At 41.1% G+C, this 13,057-nt stretch overlaps 1 protein-coding gene across 2 annotated transcripts in view; it reads left to right on the top strand.

Annotated features, from left to right (window-relative positions):
- The first annotated feature begins 7,733 nt into the window (after positions 1–7,733).
- Positions 7,734–13,057, top strand: part of LOC111244858 (uncharacterized) — a 71,502-nt gene continuing 66,178 nt past the window's right edge. The window contains exons 1-2 of one of the 2 annotated variants that reach the window (XM_086979249.1): positions 12,043–12,253; positions 12,601–12,711. In XM_086979249.1, coding sequence (XP_086835375.1) covers positions 12,204–12,253; positions 12,601–12,711 — 161 coding nt within the window. In that variant the 5' untranslated portion in view covers positions 12,043–12,203. Of the gene's footprint in view, positions 7,861–12,042; positions 12,254–12,600; positions 12,712–13,057 lie in introns of those variants that run through there. The other variant, XR_015320392.1, reaches the window with a different exon arrangement.

Below are 13,057 nucleotides of genomic sequence, written 5' to 3' on the forward strand. Positions count from 1 at the left end.
TCCACCTCCGCGATTCATGAAAATCGCTCCGGCTGAGCTTTAAACAAAAAGCTTTAAAATAGACTGAATTAACCACAGAAGTAATCCTTTACGAAACGGCTTGACGAAGTGCAAACGAGAAATTATTTCGAAAATATTTTACGTTTGTAGTCTTACGTAGATGTAGTACGGACGTAGAAAACTCTACATTGCATCCTACGGAGTAGGCTTTGAGCTGGAAAAGGCCCGACACTTCAGATTGAGATTTATATTTCCGAAACTTTTAACATAAACATTCTAACAAGAACTGGTTGAAAAGAGCACCAATGTAAACAAGTCTACGGTTTAGTTCTTTTTTTTTTTTTTTCGTGTAAAAGGACGTTTATTCAAGCGCACGCTGCTACAATAACAGGTACCACAAATACGAAATGACATAATCAGCTTAACGAATGTTGCTTAAGTTGACAAATTGTCTTAGCACTTACTCTTCTAACTCAGGTTGATGCTATTGACACCCAAACGTTCCGAAAACAACTAGAGAGCCTTCCGTATTGACGTGCGTTCTCATTCGTTCTTTCACTATGAATGATGAAAGACGCGGGCACACTTAGCCGTGTCGTCATTGAACCCCATAATGTCCCTGCTTTAGATCACCTCATTCTCTCTTTACGATAAAAATATTTTTTTATCGTACGAAAAATTCCACCACTGACCAAACGCCATCAGCGGTAGGCTGATGCATCATTTTTCTCCGTTCCGTTCAAACTGCTTTTGAAGACAACGGAACGCTAGAAAATATGTACAATGCAGCGCGAGCTTCAATTCGCTGAGCGTCAGAAGATATGAGGATAAGAGCATTCTGCCGAATTAACGTGACTAAGACGTAACACGTCAAATGTATAGGTATACAGATAAATATATGTGCATATATATGTATATATATATATATATGTGTGTGTGTGTGTGTGTGTGTGTGTTTGCGGCTATATAAAGTCTGAACAAGTGGCTGTCAAGCGGCACTCGTCTGTTCCAGCCAGCGACAAAAAAAAATCTTCTCTGTTGCTAGCAATCGTATAGCGAATGCGATATCAATGGAAGACAAGGATATAAAGCTATATTAAAACGTAGCGTAGTACTTTTACTAGGGATTCAATTTGGGTCAAATACTTGTAGGTGGCACTTTTCTTCATGATAGTGATATTAATTATAACACTACCTTGTTGTAGTAATAATGTTGTAATAAATAAATTGATTGTAATCATAACACTAAAATCTGTTGCAGAAGACTGCGTTTAAAAAATGCATGAATATCGCTGAAGTCATTGAGCAATAAAAGCAGCCAAATCCTGGAAAATCTCTCAGGATAAACGGTAGCCATGTTTGGTTTCAGGGAACTATATTGCTAGCATTGAAACGCAGTAACTAACGCTTGCGTTTCCGTCACCGAATGGCACGCTAGCTCTAGCTATCGTAGTGTATACGTGTCATGTTTGCGTCCTCCGAGATCGAATTCAAAGACTATTGAGCTACGATTCGGCAAGTTCTTGACATTAGCCCCTACGCCGTCCCGCTGCAATCGTAGTAATCTGGCTGTTTCCCTTGTAACTTAGTTGGGCTCCAGCCTTAATTTTCAGGTTCCCTAAAACACCTAAAGCATCACTGTGCCCCAGTTGACAAAAATGGATAGGCGGAACTGGGGGGTGGCCAGCCACATCTAATGATTGCTGGGCGATCGCTATATTATCCGCCCATTTCAAACCACATATGCTTCAAAAAAAAGGAGTTCTTCTTGTTTTATCGTTTTGCCAAACTGCCACAATCGAATTTAGCCTCATCACTAATAGCATAGCGAGATCGTCGATCAATGTGATGTAGATACGGCGTAAATCTGATCAACTATAGCCCGCTTAATCAGATCCATAAAGACTAGGTTGCCAAGAAGAACAGTTTCTCTAAAAGCCTTCCCTAATCGCGGCCCGTTCTGACGCTTTACTGAACGCACCTTTTCGCTCTTTTAAGATACCGAAAATTCAACGTTTTTTCATGTTTGCTTGCTGTTTCATTACACGTACCTCACGATACGCTATATGTATCTCGCGAACGTGCGCTTATGGCCCACATTTGAGATGCTACTTTCTTTATAAAAGTGTATGTTCTTTGACTTTAGAAAAGATCTTTTTCGTCTAACTTCCATTATGCAACCTACATTCGTACCTTATACATTGGTCTCCACCAGAAACGTCCAGCCTTAGTCCCGTCACTGTGCCATGAAACGTACGATGCAAGGATAGCAGCAAGCAAAAGCTAATCAGGGGGTTTACGGGCATTTCCAGCTTTCTGCCTTTTTCAGAAAGCGTACGACGACGACGACGACGACGACGCTTCTTATTGGCCTCTTGTCGATAAGCGGTCGATTTCACTCGGCCTTATTTTGGTTTCCTCTAATTGTACCGGCACTTCTGAGAAGCTTGCCTTGACTTTTCTCCATTATTTTGCTAGTCCAAGGCTTAGGAAGGTAACGGGAATTTCTTTCGAGACGCATTCCTGTTACGCTGTACAACTGCCACGGTACGAACAAAATGCTTAGTTTACAGAAGCTAGTAACATAAATTGTTTCTTCTCTTTTTTCGTTTCAGACAGGGCTCTCTATGGAAAGGTTACCTATTTAAGCAATAGGCAACAGTGATTGGTAATAAATGTTCGGGCCGGTTTTACGCGACAACTGATATACTATAGCGTTTGATCCTATGGATATGAAGCAATCTGTTTTAGTATAGAATAACTTTAAGACGTATAGTATTTTTCGATGACTTCGCGCAGCTTTCGAATGCTCAACATTTTGTCAAAATTACTGGATAATAAATTCATTACGTCTCTTCAAGTAATGTATAGTTATCGATCTTCCATACGTTTGTGCGTATGCTCACTTTATTATAGCTAACTGCGTCAAAAGTATCACAAACTAACTTCAGGGATACGGGCGAATGTGGTGAATATTAGACCACTGGACGCGAGATAATACGTTTCTCGTAGCTGACCCTTCACTATTTTTTTTTTTCGTTTCGCAGTGTTGCACCTAGATGATCTCCTATGTCCTTCTTCTTAAAAGGCAAACGAGCTATCACTACAGCGTCGTAGAGGCCCTATACACGTGCTGAACACTGTGAAGTAATTTACAATCCCTACAGTTTATATTCCTGCAATGTTAAATAGGTCAGCTAGGCTCAAGACGTTTCCGCCAGACCTGAGATCATTTATATGTCATTCAGGGTTTATTTAGCGAGAGGAGTGTAACCTAAATTACGCATTTTTCTTAATCCATATGATCCATATATTGAAAAATTCTGACACCAATAATAACCTGTTACACGCATACCTAACAAAATATGTCACGGTATTTTTTGTCCTAAGCCATTAATAGGCATGCATTTTAACGCGTTCGAGCCACCCAAACACATCAAAACGTATTTTTCCGCAGTATTATTACAGAATCGAAAAAATTGTTTTTATTCCTACATTAGCTTATTCATTAACAAGTTATTTTTTTTTTTGCCAACTATTAAGTTATTAGTAGTTATTTTTGTTTAACAGCGAACTAACACATGGCACAAGCAATCACTGTGAGGCTCTAGAAACCCAGGTTGAATGATGCAAACTAAACGTTTCTGCGGATTCCTATATGCTGCTCTAGATCCTTTTCTGAAATTTCATATATTTCTACTTCGTTATCGACCTCTGTCGCTGCATCGACTTCAGTTCGATCGAACGATCGAAGATGGGTTGAGGTGACTGAATAAATAATTCATTTAACAATATACATGCATATGTAAAAGGTTACCTGACGTTTCCCGATTTTCGGAGCTATATAGCACGAAATATTTTCACTAAATTTTTCTTTCAAAGCAATTCATACTCTGTATTGTTAAAAGTCACTGTATTCTCTGTGGTTCCATTAGGCTTCTCCACTCGGTTAAATGTCCCATAACCTTTTACAAGAGACTACCTTTCCAGCTGTTCAAGCGGCCGCGAATGAAGTTCTTGAGGCCGGCCGTTGTATGCTTGCGTATGTGTGTGCTACGAGGGGCCGAGGAATACCTGTCGATTTCGAAGTTTATCACTACGTTGTCCATACATGCCCGTTACAACGAGTCGAATCTCTTTGTGCACTTGGCGTTCAAACGTTCGTTTCCCGCTGCCACGTTTACTTTCTGGCGCTGTTGAGGGCGCCTCGGGGTTGAAGGCTGTGTTCGCGGGTATTGGTTTTTTTGAGCATTCAGCGCATTCTACAAATGCTGCCGGATTTACGAAAAATAAGCCGAAAATACGATATCCACAAGGTGCTTCACCAACACTAGCCGGCAAAGCAACGATGGGGTGTATGTATCGTCCACCTTAACTAGTTCAGTCTATATACCGTTCGTGCTATAAAACTCTTGGATTTTAGTGGAAACCTTGGCTAGCGAATTTTTTTTGCTCGCCTTTTTGCAGGATATGGGACCTCATTCGTACTCACGGAAGTTACCACCAACATTTATTAACCGCATAATCGGTGATCAATTTAAGCGTCGTTTTTCTCAGTGATCTAACTTCCTGCTATTTTAGCTATAGCTACCGAGAGTGATTCTGACACGCGGCTGACGCGAAGATTTGACGAATTTGTCTCTACCAGAGCAAGTTTTCCATCGTTGCAAAAATTCAATGACGAGATATAATCCCTATAGTAGATTAGTGGGTAACAAACTTGCTTGCAGATGTTAGGGAGACATGGTGGTCAAGGTTCGAATCTGGCCATAGATAAGCCTCTTTTTGCGCTAAGGACCAGCTACCTGATGGGATGCCTAACGGCGGTGAGCGGCATAAAGCACGAAATCTAATCTGCTGGAAAGCACGATACGAGGTAGTTCTATGCCGAAATACAAACCTGGCCCTTCAGTAGACAAACATTTTACCACTGCACGACCATCAATGTTACATTAAGATTCGTTTTTCGATAAAAATAAAGGCCTTCCTCTCTTAAGGGGATACAAATTGGAGCTTCTGTCCCCTATAGAAAACTAGAGCACAGAGCAGTCAAAGGAACTTCCCCTGAACTCTTCTTACAAGCACCAACTTAACATAGGGGGTCCAGGGTAATTTCCAACAATTATAGAAAGAATGTGACGCTTTTAGCGACTTTCAACCAAACAATGAATAAATAACGACAATGCATCAGACAATTATTCTTTTATTCCCGTACAAGCTTTTTTTTTCTGCAGAGCGATAACTTTGTCACTCTAGTTAAAACAAAGAAGGACGACTTTGTCCTTCTTTGATGTTTAAAGACGTCCTCTGTAAAATGATGATGATTTAAAAGAAAATTAGAGGATGAATCTGATATTAAAAACATAGGTTATTAGTATTGCTGCTTGGGAAGCAGGGTTTTAATTCAGAAATCTGAGCGTGAAGTTTGTCTGCGCAGATACCAGTGTCTAATGGAATTCTTCTATCATAGAAGTGACCCCGCAACGTTGAAACGTACATAACAGCTACTACGCAGTATTACTCAATCTACTTAGCAGTGTCCTTTGAACAATGAACGCTTCAACTACACTTACTTATGATTTAGATTTTTTTACTATAATATTAATAGGAGCTGCAGGCTTCCCCGGGAACAGGACACCGTAAATGAGGCACTCTTTCCGGGCACTGTCCGACATTAGTATTGACAAAAAATTTTGAGGCCGAAGAGAGTATGAAGACACGCGATTCACTCAGCATATTCAAATAATTACACGTTTTTCCTAGTAATATGTATCTGTTCTGATTCACAGATTTGAATCGCAATTTTTTCACGTGTTTGTATCTGTATTTGTAAGCTGAAATATCCGTCATTAAATAGTTCGTCATACATAAACGTGTGAAGCATCAATGTAATAACTCCATTACATAAATCATTGTGCTAGCCGCCACGGCGACCATACATGTACTCCCCGCCCCTTTTACTTAAAAAAAAAATGGTCATTCTTCTTGTTATTAAGTGTGTAGCACGAATGTAAAATTGAATAACCGACCTCACTTCGCTACTCTTTTAGCGTTACGGCTTAGCGCAACGACCTATCGCGCTTTCTTCTAGAATAATCTCGGACCTTTTGAGATGCTATGCACGGCTGAAATTTTCAGACGTTCGAGACGCGAATTTTTCCAACAACGATTTCCGTTTAAACAACATCCACCGTTGCCCGTCAACAATTAATTGGCCTGTAATGGCTGCGAGAACTACATTAGAGGATTCGTGTGTACGCGTGCACGGACACATTGTTCGCGAAAACATTGCGCGCGCATGTGGATGTGTGTATGCGAAAGTATTGCGCGCGCATGTGCATGTGTGTATGCGAAAGTATAGAGAGCACGTGTGTATGCAAAGTATTGCGCGCTATATAGTCATATTTGCTTGTTCGGTGATTTCGGTCATAGTAGACATCAGTGGCTGCCGTTCACATTCATTGGTGGCATCCCCTTTACATTCTGGAAGCGCCTGGGAACCGCTACCGCTCGTATTCACCGTCGTCTGCATTGTGGCTTCATTGTGAGGATCATGTTTGACCTCATCTGGATCCCCCCCCTGGTCACCACTACCCTCATTGCTATCACCACCCTCAGAGTGATCCTCATCGTCAAGATCATCATCATCATCATCGGATTCGTCGCTCTGACTCCCCAACCCCAACTCAACACTGAAGCTTGCATTGAACGTCACCGACAGATCATTACTCCTATGTCGGCTGCGTTTAGGTACCGAGATAGTTATATCGTAATTTTTATCGCTATTTCCGTTTCGTGTAGTTCTTTTGTCATGACTGGCTCCTTCATTGCTGTTTGATTTAACTCCATTACGAATTTTGGTTCGTTGGCTACTCGTTGTCGTCTGACTTCCGTAGCGGTTGTCGCTTGCGTTCTTTTTGAGCGCGTTCCGTTTTTCGTGTGTGTCCTTCTGGAGATCTCGCCCTTTCATTTGTTTTTGCTGTTGTGGCCTATCATCGTTTCGGCGCGTCATATTGCCCCCCTGTATTGCGATGACATCGTCGGTACTGACAGCCTTGCCTTTGGCAGCATTTAGGGGTGAGGATTGAACGATCGCGGGCTCAGCATTTATGGGCTGTAGCCTGTTGTCGGCGTTGCTGTCGTTGTCAGTTACTGAAGATCCTCCTACCATATGTCCTCCACGAAGTATACCGTCCACTTCGGCCAGACATCGACGATTTCTTATAGACGGGCCGTGCGTACTGCAGGGCGTTTGCAGAAGTTGTTCAGACTGACACGACTCTGAACGCTCACTATCGAATCTACGTCTGCATGGCATTGTTTACTTGTTATTGATGTTCGAATCGCGCGTAGAAGTCAGTGTTAGCGGTATTCAGTAGAATGAACTTCACTTAAATTTGCTATCGTTTTTTGCGATGCCTTACGACGAAATGTTACGGTTGCTCGGAAGTGATTTGAATTTTCGATCGTAAAATTGATGAAGTAACGAAGCCTATATTTATGTACAATGAATAGTTTCGAAATGTTCTTTCGTTTTCAAAAAATCAACGAGTAACTTTGTTAGGCAGCACGATTTGGCTGGGAACGTTGAATCTATCCGTCGCTGTAGCAGATTTGTCTACAGGCAGTGCATAAGGTTCATACGATTGCAGTAATCTAAACTACCGGCAGTGAGACGGATGAAGATATGCGTAATTATAACTGAATATAGAAATAATTACATCCGCACAAATTGTGTAGCTGTTTGCCGTTGACGGGGCCTGAAACGACGACTCCTCGCCTTCTAAATCCAGAAACTTGGCAGCGAAAAGCTCCGCAAGAAGCTCCGTAATATGCATGCCCTTATCAGGCCCTAGATTCGTAAGTATTCGTTATTGTTTTACGTATCGAATCGTCTTGCGTCGATGAAAGCGTTCGTTAAAATCAACTAGGCCAAATCGAACTGTTTTATCAACACTTAAAGGGTAATTTACAACAACGTTGAAATCATAAATGGTCTACGTGAACGGAGTATGGGAAGCCCTCACAGGTTCCCTTTTAGGCATTGATGTCGACATGTTGTTGTAACTACGTTACCTCTCTTAGCCTAGGACTAAGACTAATAGTGACGCGGCATTACGCTAAGGATTGTCGAGGTAATTGAAGCAGACAAAAGCGAGCACATGATCGATCTCTAACACACGCGTAAAATAAGTGAGATAAGCTGCACAGCTTTATGGGAAAACAAACTGTAGTGTAATTAGGGCAGGTCTTAAAAAGGGCTGACATCGACCGATTTGTAAGGAACAATTCGAAATTAGTCCCGAAACAAAACCCAACCGTTGCGGTTGAGCCACACACTCGGCCCATATTCGACCCATATGGGCTGGTATTCGACAGTGTCCGTTTGGGCGTGAATTCCCTTGCTAAAATCGCCCCAAATAATGAAACATAGTGAGATTAATTCAGAACTTCGATTTTTCCCAGGAACGTCTGCTTTATTGCTAAAATTGTATTGCAAAGATATGTTAGTCAGATATCAGAAAAAGGCTAGGAAAGATACAGTGGTCGGATGTAGAATATTTGAAATGGAAAGCATCCATTGGGCATATTTGAGAGCACACAAAATCATTTTTGGCAGGCGTTCGAGACGCGAAACAAGCCATGGCGTGTCGGAAAACAGATGGAATTGTGGAACAGCATTATGGCACTGCTTAACAAGATACTAAACAAACGCCTCCACCATAGCCGACTTAACTAGTGACAACTTACTTAGTATTTCTGAACTTAAACCTGGCTACTTCATCATGATTTCAGTTAAACCCAAATAAAAAAAAAGACAAATTTTTGTATTTTTAAGCAAAATGTCACCAGCAGTTAATTTTCTACCATACATGAGTGTTCTCAGAACTAATCATTACATATGTAGATATATATATTCTAATTCATATAGAAATAGATATTCTAATTCGAAATAACCATGCTCAACGGTTCCGCCAGCCAACTGACTGGCCACTTATTCATTAGTACAATTCTAACGAAAGATTCGTGAATCTGCTTGCCATCCCCTATGCCATTGCTACCTCTGTAGCACTTTCCCTACATTGCAACATAGCAGAAGACAGAGCTTCTGAAGAATCCAATATACTTTGAAGGTTCGCCGCGCACCTTGCATTCTGTACCAAGCCATTACACCAGATGAGACGAGCAGGACAGAACGACAGACCTCCCATCGATTCGACATCGGTCGTGCTTGTCTTTTTATCCCTGCTGTTGTTGCTGACTCTCCCTTAGACCCTGTTGAATTTTCTCTTGATCTGTTTTATTGTTTCGGACTCGTTTCTGGACTTTGTTGGTTCAATCCCAGATCCTGTTGAGGGGTGGGGGGGGGGGGTCGTCTCGATCATCCTGACTGGTTTTTGGGTCACCTTCGTAGATTCTGGGCCTTCCAATTGGCTACTGCCTATATAAGGTTGGACACCATCTGCATTGGACTGGCTACTCCTGAGCTTTTGTTGACTGCGTCCCTGCGTCATTTTGGGCTGTTTCCCGGGTCCGTTTAGCGATTTCCTAAATTTCGTCGCTTGTTTGTCAACGTAATTAGATCCTTTACAAAGAATTTCCTCGAGGACGGTCGAGAAGCGCCAACAGTCGCTTACCGACGGCGGTAACTACTAAGTGACCTTCGTTAAATTCGTTTAGTCCCAAGTGAATTCGAAGATTCATTATCCAATCTAGGCCAATGCGGCATTTTCTTTGAATCGTTTTTACCTGCCGTTAGAATTGGGCCTTCAATTTGTCCGACTTTCTGTGTTGGCACAGACGTTTGCTAAAATTGATTCCCAACTAGAATGAAATCGAATCTAGATCAATACTCGTACTTCTAAGATTAGCAGGAAAGCAGGTCACCCACTAAACTAATTAAAAATATATAGCAGATTTGAATATCGCATTGTTTAGGACTAACATCCTATGGATTTTATACGAGACCACCATTGTTTCGATACGGAAGTATTTTTTTCATAAAGTAATTCTATTGATTCACACAAATTGCGTTTTTTATACATATTGTATTTATCTAATGTATCGTGAGATTGACGAAGTGGTATAAAAGCATCAGGATTTATTATGATCGATAAAAAAAAAACCTATCGATGAATTTTAATGGCGGTAAGTCCTTGCGAAAATATCAAATCCGGAAACACAGCAATCGGTCTGAAATACCTAAATACTCGTATATTACTTATTCAAGAATGTGAGATGCACTAGACACTTTAGCTCAGGCCATCCTGGGTTCCTCTGCCCTAACATGCTTACGATCAGCTGAGGCAATTCAACAGTAAGACATGGAGTTTGTCACCTACCTAGGCAGTGAAGACCCATAGGCAGAGATAACATACTTCGTGATGGCTACTTGAATGAATCTCTTCATCTGATCGTACATGATCCAGGTGCGCTTAACTGCCGGTCTGTCTTTTTCTCCATATCACAGCTTCTTTTAGTTCTTAGGAAAGATCAGGGAAAAGAAATACAAATTTGACTTATGTTTTTTCATCATATATATAGTTTTCTAGAGCAGACGGCTGTAGTGTTGTGACTTTGAGATCTTGCCTGAGCAAAAAACGGTCAGACATAGTAATAACATAAGGCAGCATAGGTAAGAAGAAAAGTATTGATTGAATAGAAAAAAAAAATCAAAAACATTACCATAGATTTTACCAACGTGAGAAACTATAGGCGTGACGTACCACTTACCACTAGCATCAAACGCAAGTCTGGCTGGAAAATAACAGTTTCGTATATCTCCGAATATGATAGACCTTAACGATGAATTGTATATACTTGCTAGTAATATAGTTACCATCATTTCATAATCAAGCACCGTGTTACAGCCAAACATCTTGTTTGGCTGTAACACAGTGCATAGCGTGCTACGCATACATCGGATTAACTTACCGCAGCTGTGGGTTCAATTTGTATTGAAAGGCACAGGGATTTTTCATGGCAAACATTTGTTTTTTGCTAGGTCAATTTTTGATGGTGGCAGTGGTCATAACTGTGTGCAAAAAGTGTGCAATTCTTACGTGCGAAACGTTTGCATGATGCCGGTAACGGCTATAAACTTTGCAATAGACAGCACTGTTTGCGCTTTTCCATCAACGAGACGCACATATCGTGGCTAGGTAAGCTGACATACAACGCACCCGACAGTCAACAACTGATAGAAGACTTTGCATCGGAGCGATACGCTGCACCGAGGATCTGTTCTTCATAGGTCTCGACGAAGGACCCAAGTGCGCCCAGTTCACCCCCGTTGGATGACCCTCGTCGTATTATCTCATGATTCAGATCCGAAGTGAATCTATATATGAGGAGCATGGATTGATAGTTAATAGCAAAAAAAAGCATGTAATGTTAAAAGCAAAAAATATACACGCATGTAATAGCGTGTTACACTAATCTAACAAAAAAAAAATTACATATGTAATAGAATACAACCTAGATACCAGTGGAAGATAACTAGATGTCTTTTGCCAGCCATCTAGCTACCTTCCACTGGTATATTATTTACACGACCTACCAACTCCCCGTAAAAATAATCACTTTATGGATTTTTTCTCTAATATAAAATGACCTTTTTCTTCTTTTTGTTCATTACCTTGCCAATAGAACTGTTACATAGGTGTTAAAATCAAGGCCGATCTAAAACGGAACTTTCAAACGTTACCATAACCTATTCATTACTCAGTATATCGGAGGGGTATTCGTTGACAGCGCCATTATCTTAAATATTCCATCCACTTGTTGAAAGCTAAATGAAAAATCGAAACTTTTGTCCGCTCGCATTCGGGCCATTCACAGCTCATAGTTTCCATATGTGCAGATGGCGACTCAACGTTTGTCATTAGGAGCTATGCAGTGGCAGACATGCGAGTCTCACCATTTTAATATCATGCCACATTTGCAATCGTGCTTTCAAGTAGGGCTATCAAGTAACCGTTTGAGAGCTGTTCTTTACGTGTTGTTTTCGTTAACATCTGTCTAACCCGAGTTATCTAACGATACCTATGCCAGCCGTTGCGTGTGGTCTACAATATACAAAACATCGAGGAACGTTGAGCAAACGTGCCGACAATCAAAATAGTTCCGTTCTCACTTAAGTTGCTTTTCGTCGATACGTCCACTGCTGCGATACGTTAACCGTCAAACGGCCACAAACCTTCATGAGATTTCAATATTCAGAATTGTCTGCTTTTACCTTTTGTTTTTTCTCGTGAGTACCATCTGTCCCCCATTAAATATAGGGGACGAAATAAGCCGACAATAGCGCCGGTGAGTTCAATCGAGGAAGCTAAACAGGTGCCCCTTTAGAAGTTCGTGCGTTGGATTTGGATTTTTCTTGCTTCCTTAAAGAAGGGTGTGAAAGAACATGTTGAGTAACGCTGGAGGAATCACATAGGGGAATGTTTCCCAGCGGCTATAAGTAAATAGGCAGGCAGGTAGGAAGATGTGTAGTTAAAGCTGGAAGGTAGGTCTTGAGAAGTGTTCAGAAATGACTAAGCGAACAGCCCGAAGGGTCTGAAAACTATCATATCCAGGTGCTTATTGTCCGATCACCAGGCGGCAAACCGTCTCATCGTTACAGACCCTTATCGGTGTCGGACACCATCTAACGTCTCAGCTGAAGCACGCTTGTTTTCGGTTTGACGCTATTCCAAAACTTATTTCCAGGTAACGGTTTCTCAATTAAAAATGTTTCCGCCATGTTAAATTATGCTTAATGTGTTGTAAATTACATGTGTGATAAATTACTGCGTTTAACATGTCATTTAATCATGAACAGACACTCAGGTTAACTAGTATAGCAATGACCCAACTAAATAGAAAGCATCTACAAAACTCATTATCGAGCATTGGGTGTTAGTGGTCTCGAAAACTTCTCTGACATTGGATTTCCCTTATCATTGAACGTTTACGTCGTCCTATATTGACACGGAAACCTGTCGTTAACTGGCGTTATAGCTCGGCTGTTAAGGCCATTAGCCTGTCGACGTTGATATGGGGGACTACAAGTAAA

The sequence above is a fragment of the Varroa destructor genome, unplaced genomic scaffold, assembly GCF_002443255.2.
Source record: "Varroa destructor unplaced genomic scaffold, Vdes_3.0 BEIS01000002.1, whole genome shotgun sequence".
In the NCBI taxonomy this organism is placed as follows: Eukaryota; Metazoa; Arthropoda; class Arachnida; order Mesostigmata; family Varroidae; genus Varroa; species Varroa destructor.